Below are 19,952 nucleotides of genomic sequence, written 5' to 3'. Positions count from 1 at the left end.
ATTTTTGTGTATGTGTGTATGCTACTGAGCCTCTGTTACTGTGACTAGAGTTAACTCCAGGGTCTTGTAGAGAAGTTTGGCGTCTATTCATAGAAAAAGGCTTTCTGTTGTGCAGGTTAAATCATCTCCCCAGATATCATTAAGCTTTTCTGGGTTGTTACAGCTGCACCTACGTCAAACACTTTAGCAGCCTGCCTATGTTTCGTTGCTCTGGAGCATGCAAGGCAGACTTCTGTGTAAGAAGTGCTGTCAGTCCACCTGAGCATGGGCAGAGGTTGCCCAGCACAAAGCTAGGCAGTAATCAGATGCTATTTGTAAAAACTAAGTAAAGATCTGAATTCCGCATATGATGATTCCTGTAAGCCTGTAACAGTCTGAACTACTGTATGGTCTCAGGCCAATTTTGATATGCTGTCACTAGTTTTGTAAGCTATTTCTGAAGTTTGTTTTTGCCTGTTCAAGAATAGCCCCATTAATTATCATGCTTTATGCAAAGTTATTTTGTTTAGAAGCAGCTGGAGCACTTTTCCAGTAGTGAAAATATTCCACTACTGTTCCAGTATTAACAGCCTATTTAACAAGCATTTTAGGTCTTAGTTGCATATAAACCTGAGTATGTGCAGACCAATTTAAAGAATAATAAATTCACAACAGAATTGTATCCTACTGTTTTTAAACAAGCTCATTATTTTACTTTCAAACTTCATAATGGATGGCTCTATTTTATATTTGCAAATATTACATTTGAGTGGAAAGAAAACAACCCTTTTTCTTGGGGAGGCAGCAGTTTAATGTCTAGGTATAAACTTAAATATTTGATGGTATGAAGCCTGTATTTTGCCTCAAGGCTGTTTACTTCCCTCCACTTAAAGCCTTACCCAATTACCAGTGCAGTCAATTGAAAAACTTGCATTAGCTCAGTAACCTCTGGATCTTTTCAGTAATACATGTGGAATTCATCGTGTTAAGCTTGTCTTTGTTTTAGCAAGGAGGGAATAGTGAAATGTGTAGTAGTGAGTACATCTTACCTGATTTTAGTATACATTAGGTTGCATTTTGTGCTGAACTAAAATACAAGTGTAATATTAAATGTCAGAAAACATTTTCATGAAAAAGGTTAAGTTGATATGTAATAATTTGCAACAGCAGGGGCCATGGGTAACTACATGATTCAGAAACTGAAGTGGACAACTTTAACTATAAAGCTAATAAAAAGTATTACATGTAGTTACCTGTTTTTTAAAGGCTATATTATAATATTGTGTGATTTCCTGACTCTGAGTTAGCTTTATAGAAAACAGTTTGGGAAGCGTATGTTATTGGGTACAGGTACAACAGATACAAATGTGTCTGTTAGACAATCAAAATTATATGTCAAATCTGGGATGGCAGGTTTGAGGGAACACTGATATTTTCAGTCAGCTTCTGTATTCTTAGAGGAATCTCTTTTGTATGTATTTATTTTGCAAATTACTTATTCATTGTTTTATAGTTATATTTCATAAATGATTCTGCTTTCAAGTGAGGCTTATATGAAATGTTTAGATACAGTTTCTAGGTCATTCCTGTCCACTCTGTGGGTGGTTGAGCAAAATGTTAAATTCTGTGGTAGTCTCATATATATTGGGGTAGAAGGAAGCTGATTTTGAAGTGGAAGAGAAATTGGGTCATTTCGTTCGTGGTTTTTTAAACTTTGTGAGCAAAGCTTGTTGGTCATAGCTATTGAGAATATGAATAGGTTGTCCCTGATACTATATTGTTTTAGCTAGTGTAGAATTTGTATTTGAAGGAAATCACTGGGGGGGAGGTGGGAGTTAATTTTTTTTTCCTCATGCGTTTATATAAATTCATTTACTATTTAAAATAGATTTGATATAATTTTTGATATAATTCAGTCAAAATGTCTTTGAACTGTTTCAGATAAGCTATGAAATCTGTAGATACTAGTAGATAATCATGGCTAGTATTTAGATGGGGGAGGTGTCACTTTCAAAGACAAATTTAGTGAGATGTTTTCCTTTGTCTCTGTAGTTATCAGAGACTGTTACAGACGATTGCTGTACTCGAGGCTCAACGTACTCAAGCAGTTCAAGACCTTGAAAGTTTAGGCAGACACCAGAGAGAAGCACTGAAAGATCCTATTGGATTTGTGGAAAGACTCCAGAAGAAGGTATTTCAATGGGCTTTTCTTAAGTCTTACTCGGATTTTTTTTTTTTTAAATAAGTAGCAATTCATCATCTATAGAAATCAGAGAATTTTTTTATATATTTATATACACTTGTGTGAACATTATGAGTTTAAAAACCTTTTTTTGCTAAGCAAAAATGGCCCTTTGCTCATTAAATCTGTAAGACATAGGTCTTAAATTATTTTATTATATATGCTTGCTTTCTTTTTTTTTTGGTATGTAGAAATATAATCTTTAAATTTCTAATTGTAATATAGGTATTTAAAGAGAACCTGAAATCTACAGGTGACTCGAAGTACTTCATAGTAACGCATCAGATCAAGAATTCATAACTTTTCTCATGAGAGAAATTAAACGTCGTGCTATGAGTGAATTTGGTAGGGTACTTTTTAAAGACCAGGAAATGTAGTTCATAGCCTAAAACCAAAATTAACACTAGAAAACATACCTGAGTTCTGGATAACATAATAGAATATTGTCTCATGGAGGAGAATTAATTTTGATAAGGAAACATTTTCAAGCTTTAAAAAAAAAAAGTGTAGTAACAGGGATACTGGAAAAAAAATGTTTAAAGCTTGAATACTTTCTCACTGCCACATTTACCAGTGACAAACACACTTGACCTTCTAGTATGGTAGCAATATGTTGTATTTCAGTGAAGAATGAAGTAGGTATTTTATGGTGCTCTTTTCCTAGGTTTGTAGAGACCTAGGTTTAAATAGAGGTCTGATGTAAGCCCATTGGTTTCAGTAGTTGTCTTTCCATTAAATTTTGAGATGAGTTAATAGCATGCATGATGTAATAGTATTGTATTTGATAATCATTGTATGGGGAAAAACTAATGCTAATTGAAAGTATCAGGTGTATTTTTGTCTCCAAACCAAACGAATGATACCCTTAAGGTTGACCTTTAAATAAAGCGGTGAGCTTTGCAACAGTTGTATTCTAGGCAGAAAACAGCAAAATCAGTGTAAAATATACATTGGTTTCCTTGATGGAAGGAGTTTATCAGATGATAAAACTCCAAGTCCTATAGTTTCCTGTGTTAAGAAAGATACAGATGCTGGGCAAACAGTATATTGAAACAAAAATTAAAAGAGAGATAGACAGTAACAGGATAGAGAAATCAGATACACTTGATTTCAGCTGTGAAATAGACTCTTTAAAGTTTTATGCTCAATAAGCCATCATTGACCGTGCCGCTGCATATTTTATATGCACTGTTGTGTATTATTCTTGAAAGATGTCTTCTCCTTAAAAAGACTGTGTGCTGCATGGCACTTTAAAATTTCTGATTTTGAATTCTGCTGTTAGCTAAAAAGCAGTAGCAGGTTTTCATAACTTTTCAGGATTCATAGATTTTTGTTTGGATATACGGTGATTGTGTTAAATACTGCTTTTCACTTTTCAACTTTTTTTCCCCCCCCCCCCCCCAGGTTGATATGGGTCTTCCATATCCTCAGAGAGTTGTTCAGCTCCCTGAGATTGCCTGGGACCAATACACCACTAGCCTTGGAAACTTTGAGAGAGAATTCAAAAACCGAAAACGTAACAGTAGGAGAGTGAAGCTCATTTTTGATAAAGGTAAAAGGAAAGTTGGCATACGTTGCAAGAAAGATATGACCAGTGTGGAGGTTTAATAATTCCTTTTTTGTGTTGCTTACAGTAGGTATACCTGCAAGACCAAAAAGTCCTTTGGATCCCAAGAAGGACGGAGAGTCTATTTCATACTCTGTCTTGCCTTTAAGTGATGGTCCAGAAGGTTCTACAAACAGTCGTCCACAGGTAGTTGTTAGAAGAGGAAAGATAAAATTTTACAAAATAGTACCTTTTTTTCTTTTTTAATCTGGATATGTGGATAACCTTAACTGTTACTTGAGATGTTAATGTTGGTGATGACATTTCATTCATGTACTTAAAACAGAGAACTTATTTTTTGTTTAGGCAAATTTTATTTCAAGTTTTCATGTGTTTATTTGGTTTGGTTTTGGTTTTACTTAGGTAGGAAAAGGGTTAAAATCAAGTTCTAACTGCACTTTTTCTAAACACATATTCCATTTTATATGCTGTATTTGAGCAGATGATAAGAGGGCGACTTTGTGACGAGACCAAACCTGAAACTTTTAACCAGCTGTGGACTGTAGAGGAACAGGTAATTGGAAACTCTTCCGTCTTGTAGCTGTGGTAACATACATGAGAATAAAAGCAAATTGTGTAACAATGTTTAAAGCACTTAGAAGTTCAGTCACGTGTGCAGATGCTCATCTTTTGACAACTTATACCTATACTAGGAATAATGTATTTATTTTTTTGTCCCTGTTGATTTAGAAAAAACTTGAGCAATTGCTTTTGAAGTATCCACCAGAAGAAGTAGAGTCCCGACGGTGGCAGAAGATAGCTGATGAACTGGGGAATAGAACAGCAAAGCAGGTAACAACTGAAACACTTTGAGAAGTAATCCCTTTCCTTGACTCTTTTTTTTTTTTTTTTTTTTTTTTTTAATCTCTCCCCTGAAATAGCAACAAATACAATCCAGTATCTTTTCAGTAATCACTTTTTCTTAAAAATGTAACAGCAGGGCCTGCATTTCAGTAATAACAGTGTCTCTTATTCCTGGTCTCAAGTATAGAATTTTAAAAGTGCCCCAAAGCCCGCGACAAAGCTGCCAGACCTAGTTGTTTGTTAGATTTTGACAGCATGCATTTAATTCTATGTAGGAAGTATAGTGACACCAACTGTTCTCAGATTGAGTTACACTGGAGTGCTGAATTTCCTACACCTCAATACTATAGAATGAGCAGACATGTCGATATTCGCAGATAGAAGAATTAGTTCTCTGCTGGGGCCAAGATCCACAAAAGGACACAGATATGGATACACCGAGTGTTTCTGCACCTGACTTGTTGGGGTTTTCCCCCTAAAATTCTCCACTTTGACCAGAAGCAAAAAACGCTGATGTTCTGTGCTTACAGTATTTTAATTTCTTTTATTTCAATTGTATGCTTTCAGCTAAAAGTATATTTAATATTTCAGTATACCTCATCTCTGATCATATCTATACTTATATGTCTCCATAACTGAAAAAATTAAAATATGTGCTTAGTTGTTTCATAAATGAAATGTATAAGTACTTTCTGTATGCTAACTATGCATCATTTATCTGTTGTTGTTAAGAAGGAATAAGTTTAGCTTCAGCAGATAACAAACTACTAAAATTCTTTCCTTTCTATCACAATTTTTCTGGATTTCCTGTGTACTTTTAAACAATGGTAGTTTTTTTCTCTGAAAGCCTTCAAAGTATCTAGAAATAGTACAAGTGCAGCATTGCAAGACAGGTGATGCTTACAGTAGTTGTCACAAAGTAGAAAATGAGGATTTTCTGTCCTTATATTCTGAACTAATGTAGCAGTGCTGGCAAAACATTGAAGTGAGGGCCTGTTATGTTTCATTTGACGTTTAATTGTCATATGTTATTTTTTCTAGGTTGCCAGTAGAGTGCAAAAGTATTTTATTAAACTTACTAAAGCTGGCATTCCGGTTCCGGGAAGAACTCCGAACTTATATTTATACTCCAAAAAGGTGAGACAATATTACAGCAGAAATCCTGTATTTCTGTTTGAATTTACATACAAATTGAGTCTAAAGAATTAATATTTTCAATAGATTTAAGTCTTGATTAGTGCTTTCTTAGTAGTTCGACCTTGCATGTATTAATGACAAAAGAAAAAGATTACTTTATTAGCACTATATAGTGAGCTGGGTGTTATTCTAATTTCACATCAACATCTGTTTATTACATCTCTCTCGGATAATCTCAGGGACATGAAGTGTCAGAAAAGAGAACATAGCAGTCAGATTGCAGGCTGATCCAACAGGGTTGAATGATTGGTCCTGGGGTACTTTTTCCTCATGTGTAAGTTTACTGTAATTGACCTAGAAGAGGATAATCAGAACCCTGTTGGAAGAGGATAAGGAGCTCTATAATTCATGTTGTACTTTCATCTTAAGGAAACCAAAGAAAATTATGTATAACTGAGCATACTGAACTAGCACAAGCATAGGCTTAAGACTGAAACATCATGTTTTATCTTGATTGGCAACACGTAGGACCATTAAAGTAGAATGGTCATATAAATGACCATTAAAATACAGTGCTTTTCCTCATTTTGGAATGGATGAGAAAAGAATATGGTCCTGAGAAATCTTCTTAATTTGCAAAAGACGAGACTAGATTTCTATGCTGACCAGTCATATATTTTGATTTAAATGATGTAGTACTCTTGGGTACTAATGAGGACCCTAGGCATTTGAAGAGGGCAGTCTCAGGTTTTGTGGGGGTTTTGTTTGTTGGTTTTGGGTTTTTTTGTTACCATTGTTTTTACAAAAGTTCTTTAAAACTTGTTAAAGTGGCATTTCGTAGAGTAATATTACTTTTTTGCATCCAGCTGTCCATGATGTTTGCTCATTAAGCATAGAGTAAGTCTTACATTGATTCTGCAAAAATGCAGATTTGCAGATTTAGTCCCTTAAAAGGTGGGGAACAAAAGTTACTGCCAGCGGGGCCTGATAGAAAGATCTGCTACAGCTGGTCTCTAATTATTTAAAATGTTACACACCTGCAGTTGTCTCCTAGTATTCTCTGAAGTTACTGCAAACAATGAATACTCGTATCAGAGGCTTTCCAGTTTGCCATCCATGATGGTAATGCCATTTTACTTTCACCAGGATTTTAATCTACTATTCTGCTCTATAAACAGAGGCAGGGAAGGTGCAGGCATGACTCTGTCTGCTGCCTTGTCTATTGGAAAAGTGCTTTCTGGCAGAAGAACCAAAAAAACAGCTGGAAACATTGATACCTTAAATACTGTGGTGAGATTCATCTGTTAGAACTCTAAATTACTTATACAGTTTACCATACTGTGGGACTAATTTCAAAAGGGGTTGAAAATTTAGTTTTGAAAATTATAATCCTTTGAGTTCTTTATTTCACGTTACCATTTAAAATTACCTTAGTCACATGTCTTTTCTTCTTTCCTCTTTGTTTTATTTGGCAAGACTGTTATTACAGAATGTGAGCAATGCTACCAGGCAGCAGATCATTGTATTTGATAAATAGTAGCAATACTGAATTAGTATGTGTGACATTGTAACCGTATTTTTTACTAATTTGAACAGTGATCCATAAAGTTTTTTAACCCCACTGATGTGCGTACAAACACAGCATAACCAAGAGTGAAACATACTTTTTTATAAAATTCTTAATATTCTAATACTACAATGGTAATGCTACTATCCTACAGATTTTTCTTAGGCTTATATGTAGAACAAATGTAATACGTCTGTTTTCACATCCTTATTACCAAGTCATAAGAGTACGGTCATTGTGCCCCGGTTTGTGTCAAGGTAGCGTCTCCATTTTATATTTGTATCCCACATAAGAAATACAGCAGATGAAAAAAATCAAACAAATAATGTATACGGGGGAATTGAGCTCTCAGTCTGCTAATATAGCTGTCTACTTAGAGCACAGATTGACAGCACTGTACCAGGCTGTAGTTATTCCCAAGTCTCCAATGGAGATAACATAATGTGGCAGAAAAGAAATGCAAGGGGCGTTGGAAGCCTGGGTCATGCTTATGCTGTGCTCGTCCTTATTTTGATATTGATTATGTACATATGCTATAAACTGTGGTATCTGCTTTATTGCCAATAATAGAAGTATGAAAATTGGATGCTGATAATTAAAGCACGTATCTATGGGAGAATAAAAAGCATAGATATATTTAATGTAAATAATTGTGTCAAAAGGGATGCTTCATAAGAAAGTACTTGCATTTCTCCATGGGGATTGCCCAGGATGCTTTTTATAAATGGCTGCTGGGGAGGTGAGAAGCCTGTTTAGTTCTTGAACAACTTGTTGAAGTTACTCTGTATATCTCCTCATAGCACATAATGTCTCTTCTGATAAGCGATACAGGAAATTAAACAGGATGCATCAGTTTCTTTTCCTGTGTAACCATTGTCTACTACTGGTGAAAATAAAACTGAATCAGAGATTTAGGACTCTAGTATTCAGTTCTTCAATTATGGCTTACCATTTTCAATTTAATGCTTATATAATAATCATTAGTGCACCTGCTTTTAAGCTTAATCCAGAAGATACATTTCCCACAGGAAAAATGATTTTTAACTGTCTGCTTTTATGTAGTATTTTAGTTCATTCTTCACCAGAGTAGAATCATGTTAAAAAGACAGTTCAAATCCTCAGTTAATTCCTAGGTCATAACTGTGTGCGTACCAGTGCTGCTATTTAAGCGTAGACATAGTTTCCCTTTCTTGAGTTCCAGATCTAGTATTGAGTGCAGATCTGTTTTCTCTTAAGAGAAAATTCAAATCACTGTGTCAGCTCAAGCTGAAATACTGTCTAACCTTATAAATGGAAATATTGAGGGGCGGGGGCTTGAAATCGTGAAGGAAACCAGAAAAACAGGAAAACACAGGAAGTCAGTGATCGTAAAGCAGAAGGTGGAAAAATTCAACACGATGGATAGTGCATTAGCCTTAGAACAAAATGTTCGTTTTTATTGCATGCACTGTAGTTGTTCTGCAGATCTGAGGTACCAGCTTCCAATTGTTACTACAGATGTCATCTTTTTCCTTAAGAGTGACTGGAACTAGTCTCAGTTCCTTGTTATACTTCTGTCTGCATAGCTACATTCCATGTAAGACAATTTGTGTGATCTTTGCCTTCACTTTTTGTAAAATAATGCTCAATCCTTCTTTAGAGGTTGAATCCCTCTTTAGAGAATAAATGGTTGTATTCTAGTGTTACAGGTTTGTAACTGATACAGAAACCTTTGGGATAAAAAGTCTTGCATAAAAAGAGAAAGTATTAACTATCGTAAATATTCCTTCTGCTTTATCTCTATGACAGAAGCTAGACACAGTGTAAAACAATCCTCTCTTTTACGATTATTACAAAAAACACTTTTCATAGTTCTCATTTTTGATTCACATTGTTTTCTTTAAATTGAGGAATGTAAGATTTGGCATTTAAGATGTCAAAATGCTGGTCTGGAAAGTAGCTAAGTAAAAAGTTGAGTCAGTTTCATTCACCCTAAATTCTTCTTTTTTGATATTTAATATTCTTCCATGGGGAATAAGTAATAGGGGCTGAGTGCCTTGAAGTAATCTATTTTAAAACTGCCATGCATTCTACACCTTCAGACAGCATTAAAGTTGAAAGGTTTTAGATATACACTAATGGAGTAATTTATCTCATCTAACATTTTTAGGTTCCTTTTCCAGTCAGTGGCAATGAAAAAGAACCTTCAGAGAGCAATTCTTTCTAACTCTTAGAAACCTCTTTTATGGTGGAATGAATTGCCTTTTCTCTCCCTGGACTAGGAAAGAAATCTGGACAATTAGCTTAGACTTAGAAATTCTAGGGCACAGATTAATAGCAGAAGTTGATGATAAAGCATCAAGCATGGACTGGTCTCTTGGATCTTGGACCTATGCAAAACTTCTTTGTTTAGTCTCACACTATTCATGACTCTTGGAAATCTTTTATTATCTTTTCTGTTTGGTTCTGAGTCTTCAAAATTGTAACAGCTTTATTTTCTGTTTTTCTGTTGTTGCCAGTCTCATTTATTTAGGTGGAAGTGTTTTTATGGTACGGGCTCTTTCTTACTGGGTTCTTACTAAAGAAGCGTTGCACTGTTCACCTGACTTCGCGTGTTATGGGGGAGAAAAACTCCAGCCGTAAGAGGCTCTGATAGAGAGGTTTAAGTAAAAATGACTGGAAAGACAATAGACTGTTTAGTGCAAAAGAGCAAATATCTGGCAAGGTTTTATCAATGAGGATTACTTAAATCATAACCAAGGAATGTTTTTTAAGAATATATCATTTTTTCACTGTAGTCATCAAGTAGACGGCAGCATCCTTTAAATAAACATCTTTTCAAACCTTCGACTTTCATGACTTCTCATGAACCTCCAGTTTATATGGATGAAGATGATGACAGATCCAGTTTTCACAGCCATATGGATACTGCAGCAGAAGAGGAAGTATCGGTATGTCATTTAAATCAGTAAGAGAATGTCTTGCTTAACTGTCATTTTCACTTTGTTGAATGAATAGTATGAGGATTAAGCATGTTTGCCACAAAATAAATATCATCAAGTAAGTATTAAATTGTGGTAAGATTCATGAGCAATTTTGAATTATAAACACATCATTAATATAAAGGCCTCCCATTGCAGAAAATTTAGACCAAATCAGAAGGGGAGTACGTAAAAGAAGTAATAAACAGTTTTGTCCCAAAACAGCTCTAAAAAGTTTTAGTTGCATATTTTCAAAAAGTAATCTGACATGAGATCAGTTTGAAAATCATATAAACTGTATAGTTATGATTTTGGTTAAAGATGTGTTGTAGTAGAAAAGTTACTTAGAGCCCTGGTAAAATATGAATGCTGTTGGCATCATTGCTTTTTGTCTTCCTTCACTGGCTGAATTAATTACAGATTTTTTTTTTTTAAAAATCGACTTCAAAGCATGAACTAACAGACTTGAGTCATCAGTCATCAAGCACATGTATTTGTGTTTAGAGGGAAATTCTAGCAGACATCCTAACCCAATGTATTATTACATCATGTAGTGTTCCACTTTCCTAATTTGTCACATGAAATATTACTACAAGAATTTAGACATATGTCTTTCCTACTTCCATCTAGAGGGACTGTATCCTACCACTAGGATGCTGGACAAGATTCACAGCTGGTCTGAATCACTGTGGCTTTACTGTGCTTAGCCTGAAGAACCTGACTTGTTAATTTATTTTTTTTTTGTGAGCCTAGTGACATCTTGTGTGTAAAAAGCTTGCTGCATAACAGTAGTACTAAGACCATTTTCTTTACTGACTTTTTTACATGCACTGCATAATCTTCCTTAAATTATTAAATTTGCTCATCTATTACTCAGTCTTAAATCCAATCTTCACTCATGTTTTGTGTTCTCTCTTGATGGTCTTTTGGTTCCTGATAACTTTGCTTATTCCAATAAGAACCTTAAAAGACCTGGAAAGAAAAATGCATATTAGAAGAGATGCAGATTACTATTATTCATCTCAATTGAACTGATTTTGATCAAATATTCTTTTGTTTTGTATTGTTTTTAAATATGTATTTTCTAACTCTTCTGAATATTTTCCTAAAACATTTTGATTTTGCTATGGTGTCCTACCTCTAATAGATATGGGCACCATAAATCAACTGGGATTTATTTTAATTTGGATAGAAGTTGCTGTTTCACTTTTTTGCAGTGATAATGGTGGACTTGTACCCTTTTTTGGAAAAAAATTAATAAAAATAGGCTTAGTCTTTTCTTTCTTCACTAGTGCAGCATTTCCAGATGGATATATTTCTGGCTTGCAGTAATGTAGAAAGACACAGGTGAGCTCAGTTACCAAAAAGATCCCCATTATCAGTGCAAAATAGAAGTGATTTGGAAGAAAGAAAGAGATTGCGAACTATGTTCAAAATGAATGTGGAGGATTCTGTTCTAATGCTAAAAGTCAAGTCTCTTGGTGACAGTCACTGTCTTGGAGAAAAATACTTTGCATCAGCATGGTGGAGAAGAGATTGAGTGTAGCAAGAAAATTATAGGAAAGCTTTGCTTTGAGTTCTTTACAACAGAAGTACCAGGTGCTGTTCCCTTGTAAAGATACAAGATTTTGCCTGGATATTACTAGTCAGCTTGACTGGCATAACCTGAAAACATGTTCTAGTCTGAATGAGTTGTTCCCAAGTGAAGACTCTCTATTCCCAACAGAGTGAATTTACTTTTCAGTTATGATTACTTCATTTTGTGAGTAGTCTATTTATTCTAGAGTACAACTACTTACTATTCCAGAATGAAGTGTCCACACAGGGAGCTATTATAGCACAGTTTATTCAGTATACAGTTATTTTGTGCCAGGCAATTTTTCTCAGAAAAATTTTTGAGATTTGCATGGAAAGTGAATCCCTGTTTATATTAAGAGAATGTAGCTGATCACCACACAATTTAATCATGTCATTTAACCTTGATTTTACTGAACGTTTGCAGTCTAGTCCTTTATGTAGGTTCATAATTACAATTAAATAATTAAGGCCTTTAGAAATTTAACACTAAAGAACAAGCCTCTTCCCTTCATTTCCTTTAGTAAACTTACTAAATAATACAGATTCTTTAATCTTCACGTATTCGTGAAATTGAAATTATGTGTGTAGGCTACATTAGAAGAATTTTGATTACTGTCTTGTCGTTGTTTTCCATAACTGAATGTTCCTATCAGTATAGGATCTGAAAACTGCTCTACATCAATAAAGACTTGTCATCTTTGAAAACAGCTGACATCTACCAAGTACAGCTGCTACAGTTAAATAGCCATCTTGAAATGGGCGTCTGAATTAAAATAAGAGCTTCTGTCTTCTTGTAACATAGAGGTCCTCAACGTTTGTTGAAGAAAATTGGATGAGAAAAACCAGCAATGGTTTGTTTCTTTAAAAAGAGACAACCATTTTGTTGTAAATCTCTGGCAAAGTTGTATGCACCAGCCTTTAGGGAGACAAACTTTTTCATAATTTAGGAAAAATAGCAATCTGTTTTCTTAAGCTATTAAGAGATAGCATGAAGTAAAGGGATGAAGGAGTTGGATGACTCTGAAATGTCTACTCTTCCAGTCACAGAATGATGCTTCTCATCACTTTTTATTCTTACAGGTAAAGGTGAGAAGTTAATACTATTAAGATTGACTGTCTTCAAATAAAATACACATATAACAGAAGCTTGGTACTGTCTTGATTTATGGGTCTTTTTAAAATCTTGAGTGTGTGCAAAAATCCTTAAAACTGTAAAAAGTTCTTGGGTGTCATTTGTTTTTAATATTTTCACAGCTTTGAAAGTACTTCAGAATAGTGATTGTAACTGTCCTTAGAACAGCATTATTCCATACTGTTCCACAGAATAGTCAAGAGAAAGATCAGTTAACTTGATAAAACTGACCTGAAATTTCAGTTCTCAAATACACTATCTGTTGCCAAGTATTTAGAAATAAAATAAACTAGCTTTTTCTTAAATAAAAGCTAAGTTTTCTACTGCAGCTGCTATTTAGCCCACAGTGTATGGACAAGTGGATTAAATGCAATTGCAGTTAGGCATCTAAAATGAGAAAAAACTCAGGAATTAGTTAGGCACTGCTCTTTCCTTTATACTACAGCTAAGCTCTTCACCAGTAGAAACTTGTTTGTAGGATGATTTGTTTTAATGCAAATAATAAAGTATAAAACACACAAAATGTAAGTTAGCTGTATGCACTGTTTTGTGCTATGTTATTAAGTATAATTTGCCAGTATGTTTCTTAGAATATATTGCCATCATTTTCTCAACGATTATTAATCATACATAGTGATTTATGGAATATATGTCTTGCTAGTTATTATATGCCTAAAGTAAAGAATGTCGTCGTCGTCCCCCCCCTTTTTTTTTAAACCATGAACAGGATGAAGAGAGTATTCCAATAACATATCGAGAGTTACCTGAATACAAAGAACTGTTAGAGTTTAAAAAATTGAAGAAACAGAAACTCCAGCAGATGCATGCAGAAAGTGGATTTGTGCAGCATGTGGGATTCAAGGTGAGTTTAAGAGCTGTTCTTCTGTTACTCAGTGGATTGTAGAAGTTTTCAAAGATGACCTCGTTTGGATTTCCTAAAAAGGCTTTGTTTAATATAGCAAGTTTGGTTCCTTAGTTCTTGTTCACTGTGTCTGCTTTCGCTCATCTTTAATAAAACCAACCCAAGTAATTCCCTCTTTCCAATAGCTCAGGTTTCACTGATATTGTATGAAAATTAATAAGCATACTATCTTTTCCTCGTTGGTATTATGAAAACACTGCTCTAGAGCCATGTTAAATCATTATAGAATTCCATTTGACACTACACTCTGTTTTGACAATGATTCATTGATGATAATTCTCTGACTACGAATTTGGAGTCGTTTTGCCTCCACCTGAAGCCAAAGAAGGGACAAAGATTTTGAATGAGAACAGTAATAGATTAATAATTTTTTTGTTTTGTAGCAACTTCCTAATCCTATCAAGTAGTAACTTGCAGAAGTTGAAGCAAGGACACGAAACAATGGTTACATGAAATTAAACATTAAGTTTAACTAACGTGTTGTCCCAGTATCAACAACTAATAGGCGACATGAAAGAAAGGGCATTCTCTAAATTATATTTTCTGATTTGCAAGGTATTTTCTGTATAACTGGTTGCTATGTTGGAACAGTTTCTTCACTGTGCTTAGTGCTATGCATCTACATTTATTTTCTAATACCCGTTTATATAAGAATGCAAAAATATTTAGTCTAAAATTCAGTTCAAAATGACCAGAAAATTAAGACAACCTCATTAGTTGATGTTGACAGACTTAATCATGTTAGACCACCAAAGCGCTTTTTATTTTTGCTGTTTTTCTTTTTTAAAGTTAGCATGGTATGGGTTTTTTGTTGGTTTTAGTTGTTGGTGGTGTTGGCTTTGGGTTTTTTGGGTGTGGGTTTTTTTCAGTTAGCATTTTCTTCCCCAAAAAAATCACAACTTTGACCAGGCAGACCAGACTTGCAGGTAACAAACTGGTTGCTTTTTCTACATAAAATTAGTTTGAAAAGTGAATTGGCATTATGCAGTGGCAAACATTCAAAGTTTGAGTTTCTTTGCAATCTGAATTTGATTTTATTATGCATTATCGTAAGCTATGAAATGACATGATCATATACTATTTTCCCTCAGGAGTGCTGCCTCGCTCAGTGCATGGGCTGGATGGAACTTACCTAATAAGCAACCATTCAGAACACTTGGTTCTACATGGCCTTCAGCCTCATTTACTACACATTATTCAAACTCTACTTTGAATATTGAATTATTGAATCCCTGTGGGCTTTTAGGGCTTTCATTGCTATAATATCAGAGCACTTTGCAAATACTTTTTTTTTTGCTCCTTAGGAAATGAAAGGCATGGTCTTATTTCTGTTTCACAAGGGAGAGGGAAGCTGGAGCACAGAAATTAAGGTCAAGGGTTTCCACTATCAAATTGAGATAACTGGAAGCAATTTTTTTTTTTTAAAGTATTTAGCATTATACTGAACTTGGTATTTTTAGAGAACAGTTCTGAGTATGCTTAGTCTCTCCTCATCAGCCCTCAAACTCTGAACACCATCTGTGGGAGGAAGGGATACAGCTGTGACAAATCTGTTTGTAACATCATGTAAGGTGTTTGTAACCCTGAGCAGATTAGTTGTGGCCAGGAACGAGGTGCTATGTGAGTGGGTTTCACAGATGCTGTGAGAGAACTTCAGGTTCTGAAGGAGGATGAGCTGTGGGAGCACAGGCTGGTTTCCCACGTTTATTTTTCCTTTTCAATCCTCTCTCTGCCACAGTCTTCATAGTTTAGATTTTTTAAAAGTTCTCCTTGCCTCCAAGTCCCATTTTCCAGGTTTCCTTTTGTGGTGGGTTGACCCTGGCTGAGGGCCAGGTGCCCACCAGAGCCGCTCTATCACTCCCCTCTTTCATTAGACAGGGGAGAAAAGGTACAATGAAAAAAACCTTACGGGTCGAGATAAGGACAGGGAGAGATCATTCTCTAATTATCATCACGAGCAAAACAGACCGAACTTAGAGAGGGAATTCATCTTATTTATTACTAAGCAAAACAGAGTAGAGGAATGAGAAATAAAACCAAATCTTAAAAACACCTCCCCCCACCCCTCCCATCTTCCCGGGCTCAACTTCACTCCCGGCTTCAACCTCCGCCCCCCACAGCGGCACAGGGGGACAGGGAGTGGGGGTTACGGTCAGTTCATCACACGGTGTTTCTGCCGCTTCTTCATCCTCAGGGGGAGGACTCATCGTTCCCCCGCTCCAGCGTGGGGTCCCTCTCACGGGAGACAGTCCTTCACGACCTTCTCCAACGTGAGTCTCCTCCACGGGGTGCAGACCTTCAGGAGCAAACTGCTCCAGCGTGGGTCCCCCACGGGGTCACAAGTCCTGCCAGCAAACCTGCTCTGGCGTGGGCTCCTCTCTCCACGGATCCACAGGTCCTGCCAGGAGCTTGCTCCAGCGCGGGCTTCCTGTGGGGTCACAGCCTCCTTCAGGTGTCTCCACCTGCTCCGGCGTGGGGTCCTCCACGGGCTGCAGGTGGAATCGCTACACCCCCTCATCCTCCCTCCATGGGCTGCAGGGGGACAGCCTGCTTCACCAGGGTCTTCACCACGGGCTGCAGGGGGATCTTGCTCCGGCGCCTGGAGCACCTCCTCCCCCTCCTTCTTCACTGACCTTGGTGTCTGCAGACGTTCTTACATCTTCTCCCTCCTCTCTCTGGCTGCAAAAACTCTCTCTAACTGTTTTTTCTCTTTCTTAAATATGTTATCACAGAGGCGCTGATTGGCTTGGCCTTGGCCAGCGGCGGGTCCGTCTAGGAGCCGGCTGGCATTGGCTCTGTCAGACACAGGGGAAGCTTCTAGCAGCTTCTCACAGAAGCCACCCCTGTAGCCCCCCCGCTACCAAAACCTTGCCACGCAAAACCAGCACACCTTTTTTTTATCAAATATTTTTGCATTGCTGCCCCTCTTCTCTACCATCATGAATTTCTCATGCAGTCTTGATGTTTCGCTTGTACTTTGTTTCCTCCTCTTCATGCCACACTCTTCTTACACTTAGCTGCTGTTGTGTTGTCCCTGATTCTTCTCAGGGGATTAGTTCTTGTGTTCTTGCTCAGCTTTAGTTTTAGACTCTGTTCCGTTTCCTGAACATCTTGTCCCACTTCCTTCCCAGCCACTTAGCATTTCATTCCAGCCCACCTATAACACGTTGTTGTATTTCCTGAGTTTGAAAGTGCATCGGTCTGACCGGTCATGTCCTGATCTGCAGCCCATCAACAGCTTCCCAACAGGCTCAGCTGATCTAGCCTTACTGCTTGCTTCTGTCATGGAAAGTGGATCTGTATTTGACATTTCATGTGGTTGGACTTAACCTATAGAAACATCACGTTCATGTATTCTGTTGCAGCAGTTCTTACAGCAACATGAGGATAAGCAGTGACTCAGGTCTGCTTTTGTTGAGCAGGAGGAGAATGTCAACATGGAACATTTGGGGAGTGGCAAACAAAGTGAGAGAAAGATTGATCAGTCCTCAGGGCTGTGGGAGGGCCTCTCCTACAGTATGAGGATTTCTTTATCCATGAATACCTTATGGTCTCTGATGAGAAGAATTCAGCTGTGTGGACTAGTAGTAATCAACCTACATACAAGCCTTTCTATACAGTGTATTGGTGTATGCTGTTACTAATGTGATTAGAGTTGCTCTTTTTTCCATGCTCTTTCATCTGCTTCACAGTGTGATAACTGCGGGATTGAACCTATCCAGGGTGTTCGGTGGCACTGCCAAGACTGCCCTCAAGAAATGTCCTTGGATTTCTGTGATTCTTGTTCTGACTGGTGAGCAACGTATGCTTCTATTTGTTGTTTGTAATTAGCTTGAATATCTCTATGTGGCTTAAATGCTGTGTATGTTGGAAATCTTTGCTCCAGCATAGGACACATCTCCTGTGCTGGGTAACGTGGAAGATACTTTAGCATGTGTTTGTGGGAGATACATTTTGCAAACGTGTTCTGGATGTTGGGGTTTTTTTTCTTAATACAGTGCACAGATAGGTTTGGTACTGTTAAATAGTGGGGGGGAATATACTTTATGAATTAATTGGTTGGATCAAATTTGGTATGAAACTGTTAATATGATCACTGTTTCCGAAAGTTAAAGAAAATATTTGACTTTTAAACTGTTATCTTTTTCTTTCCCTTGCAGTCTGCATGAAACAGAGATTCATAAGGAAGATCATCAGTTAGAACCTATTTACAGAGCAGAGACATTTTTAGACAGAGACTACTGCATGTCCCAGGGCACCAGTTACAATTATCTTGACCCAAACTACTTTCCAGCAAATAGATGACATGGGAAGCAGATCTACCATCTTGGGCTTACTATCCTCTTTGAAAAATAACAATGGCACCATTGTTAATTCTGTGCACATTTTGGAAAGACACTGCTTTCCCTGAAATGTCGCTCACAGCATGACAGCTTCCTGGGTGTACTTGTCAAACTACAGCTTTGAGCTGTCATGGTTCTAGATCACTGAACAGCAGCTGAACATTCCTAGTGTGCAGAAGGTTTCACTGGGAGACTTTTCTTTCACCACATTAGTCATTTTTAGGTGGTGAATCTAAACACAAAAGAAAAACATACAAAAGGGTGAGCCAGAAATGAGAGCACACATTAAAGATAGAGTAAATTCCAAAGGCTTCGAAGAACTCGGTTATAATGAGATCCAGAGGAGATGAAGTATTTATATAAAAACAGTTTAGTAGCTTGCAGTTTTGTTGTGAAATAGTTTTCAGCACAGTAACTGACTTCTTTAGGCAAGGTTTTAACCAATGACAGTGTTTGCTTCTAGGATGTACTCTAAAAAATACTCACTGTCTCAGCGATGGTTGGTTACAGGCCTTTATTAAATTGGAGCTGCTTAATCACATTGACTTTCAATTTTTTTAATTTTTTTTAATTTTTTTTTTAAACCACGATGAACTCTATTTACCAACAGTGAAGCACTACAGGAGGCAACTGTGGCATTGCTTCCTTAACCAGCTCATGGTGTGTGAATGTTATAAAATTGTCACTCAGATATATTTTTTAAATGTAATGTTATATAAGATGATCATGTGATGTGTACAAAATATGGTGAAAAGTGCCAGTGGTAGTAACTGTGTAAAGTCTCTAATACTCAACATTAACTCCTTTAAAATAAAATACACAGCCTTCTGCCTCTGTATTTGGAGTTGTTAGTGCAACTCATCAAAGAAAACTGCCTAATATAAATCATATATATGGTAATAATTTTTCCTCTTTTGTAGTCTGCACAAGATCCATGAAAGATTGTATTTTTATTACTATTTAAACAGTGATTAAATTTAGCCTGAGCAGTGAGCAAGGGTTCACATGCATTCTTTTATACTGCTGGATTTTGTTGTGCATCATTTAAAACATTTTGTATGTTTCTTCTTATCTGTGTATACAGTATGTTCTTAAATAATGTTCAATTGTCAGGAGAACTGTGAGAAATAAACTATGTGGATACAGTCTGTTTATATATAGAATGCTTGCTGTGACTTCCTTTCTGTGTAGTTCTGACTTTTTAATCAAGATGGAAAACATTAAAAGGACATTTTAGTACGTCATGCCAACACTCGCTATGCAGACCTGCAAGATGCCCAGCGCCTTCCTCTGCTGTTCATTTCAATGGGAACGGATGGTGCTCGGTGCCTTCTAAAACACCTTCGCGTTTTGCAGGATTAGCATTCTCGTTTTCTCATCCCTTACTCACAAACTGCTCTTTTTCAGAGTGCAGAACACTTAGGTTTCAGTAGCCTCGGTACACTGTATACCGCCGTCTGAGAAGCTTTGTAATTATTGTGACATATTTTAGTTAATATATTTTCTATTCAAATGTATAGCTTGTGATTCAGAAACACTTGATTATTTTATAACTGTAATAGACTTCCAGTTGCTTTGAAACTTGAATACTCAGAGTAATTGGCTGGAAAAGACACTAATTTGACTTAAAAAGATGGCAATAAGAAGGATAATTGGCTGGTTGCACCTAATAACTTTGATTA

General features: G+C 36.5%; 1 protein-coding gene across 4 annotated transcripts in view; it reads left to right on the top strand.

Moving 5' to 3' along the window:
* Positions 1 to 19,433, top strand: part of ZZZ3 (zinc finger ZZ-type containing 3) — a 62,883-nt gene extending 43,450 nt beyond the window's left edge. For 3 of the 4 annotated variants that reach the window (XM_075759689.1, XM_075759690.1, XM_075759692.1), the window contains exons 4-13: positions 2,032 to 2,170; positions 3,626 to 3,773; positions 3,856 to 3,974; positions 4,270 to 4,341; positions 4,518 to 4,619; positions 5,673 to 5,768; positions 10,113 to 10,265; positions 13,733 to 13,867; positions 17,620 to 17,720; positions 18,088 to 19,433. In XM_075759689.1, coding sequence (XP_075615804.1) covers positions 2,032 to 2,170; positions 3,626 to 3,773; positions 3,856 to 3,974; positions 4,270 to 4,341; positions 4,518 to 4,619; positions 5,673 to 5,768; positions 10,113 to 10,265; positions 13,733 to 13,867; positions 17,620 to 17,720; positions 18,088 to 18,232 — 1,210 coding nt within the window. In that variant the 3' untranslated portion in view covers positions 18,233 to 19,433. The remainder of the gene's footprint in view (positions 1 to 2,031; positions 2,171 to 3,625; positions 3,774 to 3,855; positions 3,975 to 4,269; positions 4,342 to 4,517; positions 4,620 to 5,672; positions 5,769 to 10,112; positions 10,266 to 13,732; positions 13,868 to 17,619; positions 17,721 to 18,087) is intronic. The other variant, XM_075759693.1, reaches the window with a different exon arrangement.
* Positions 19,434 to 19,952: the final 519 nt, after the last annotated feature.

This window comes from Balearica regulorum, chromosome 8 (genome assembly GCF_011004875.1).
Source record: "Balearica regulorum gibbericeps isolate bBalReg1 chromosome 8, bBalReg1.pri, whole genome shotgun sequence".
NCBI classification, from domain to species: domain Eukaryota; kingdom Metazoa; phylum Chordata; class Aves; order Gruiformes; family Gruidae; genus Balearica; species Balearica regulorum.
The sequence above is the reverse complement of the archived record's forward strand: the minus strand, read 5'-3'. Positions and strand labels throughout refer to the sequence as shown.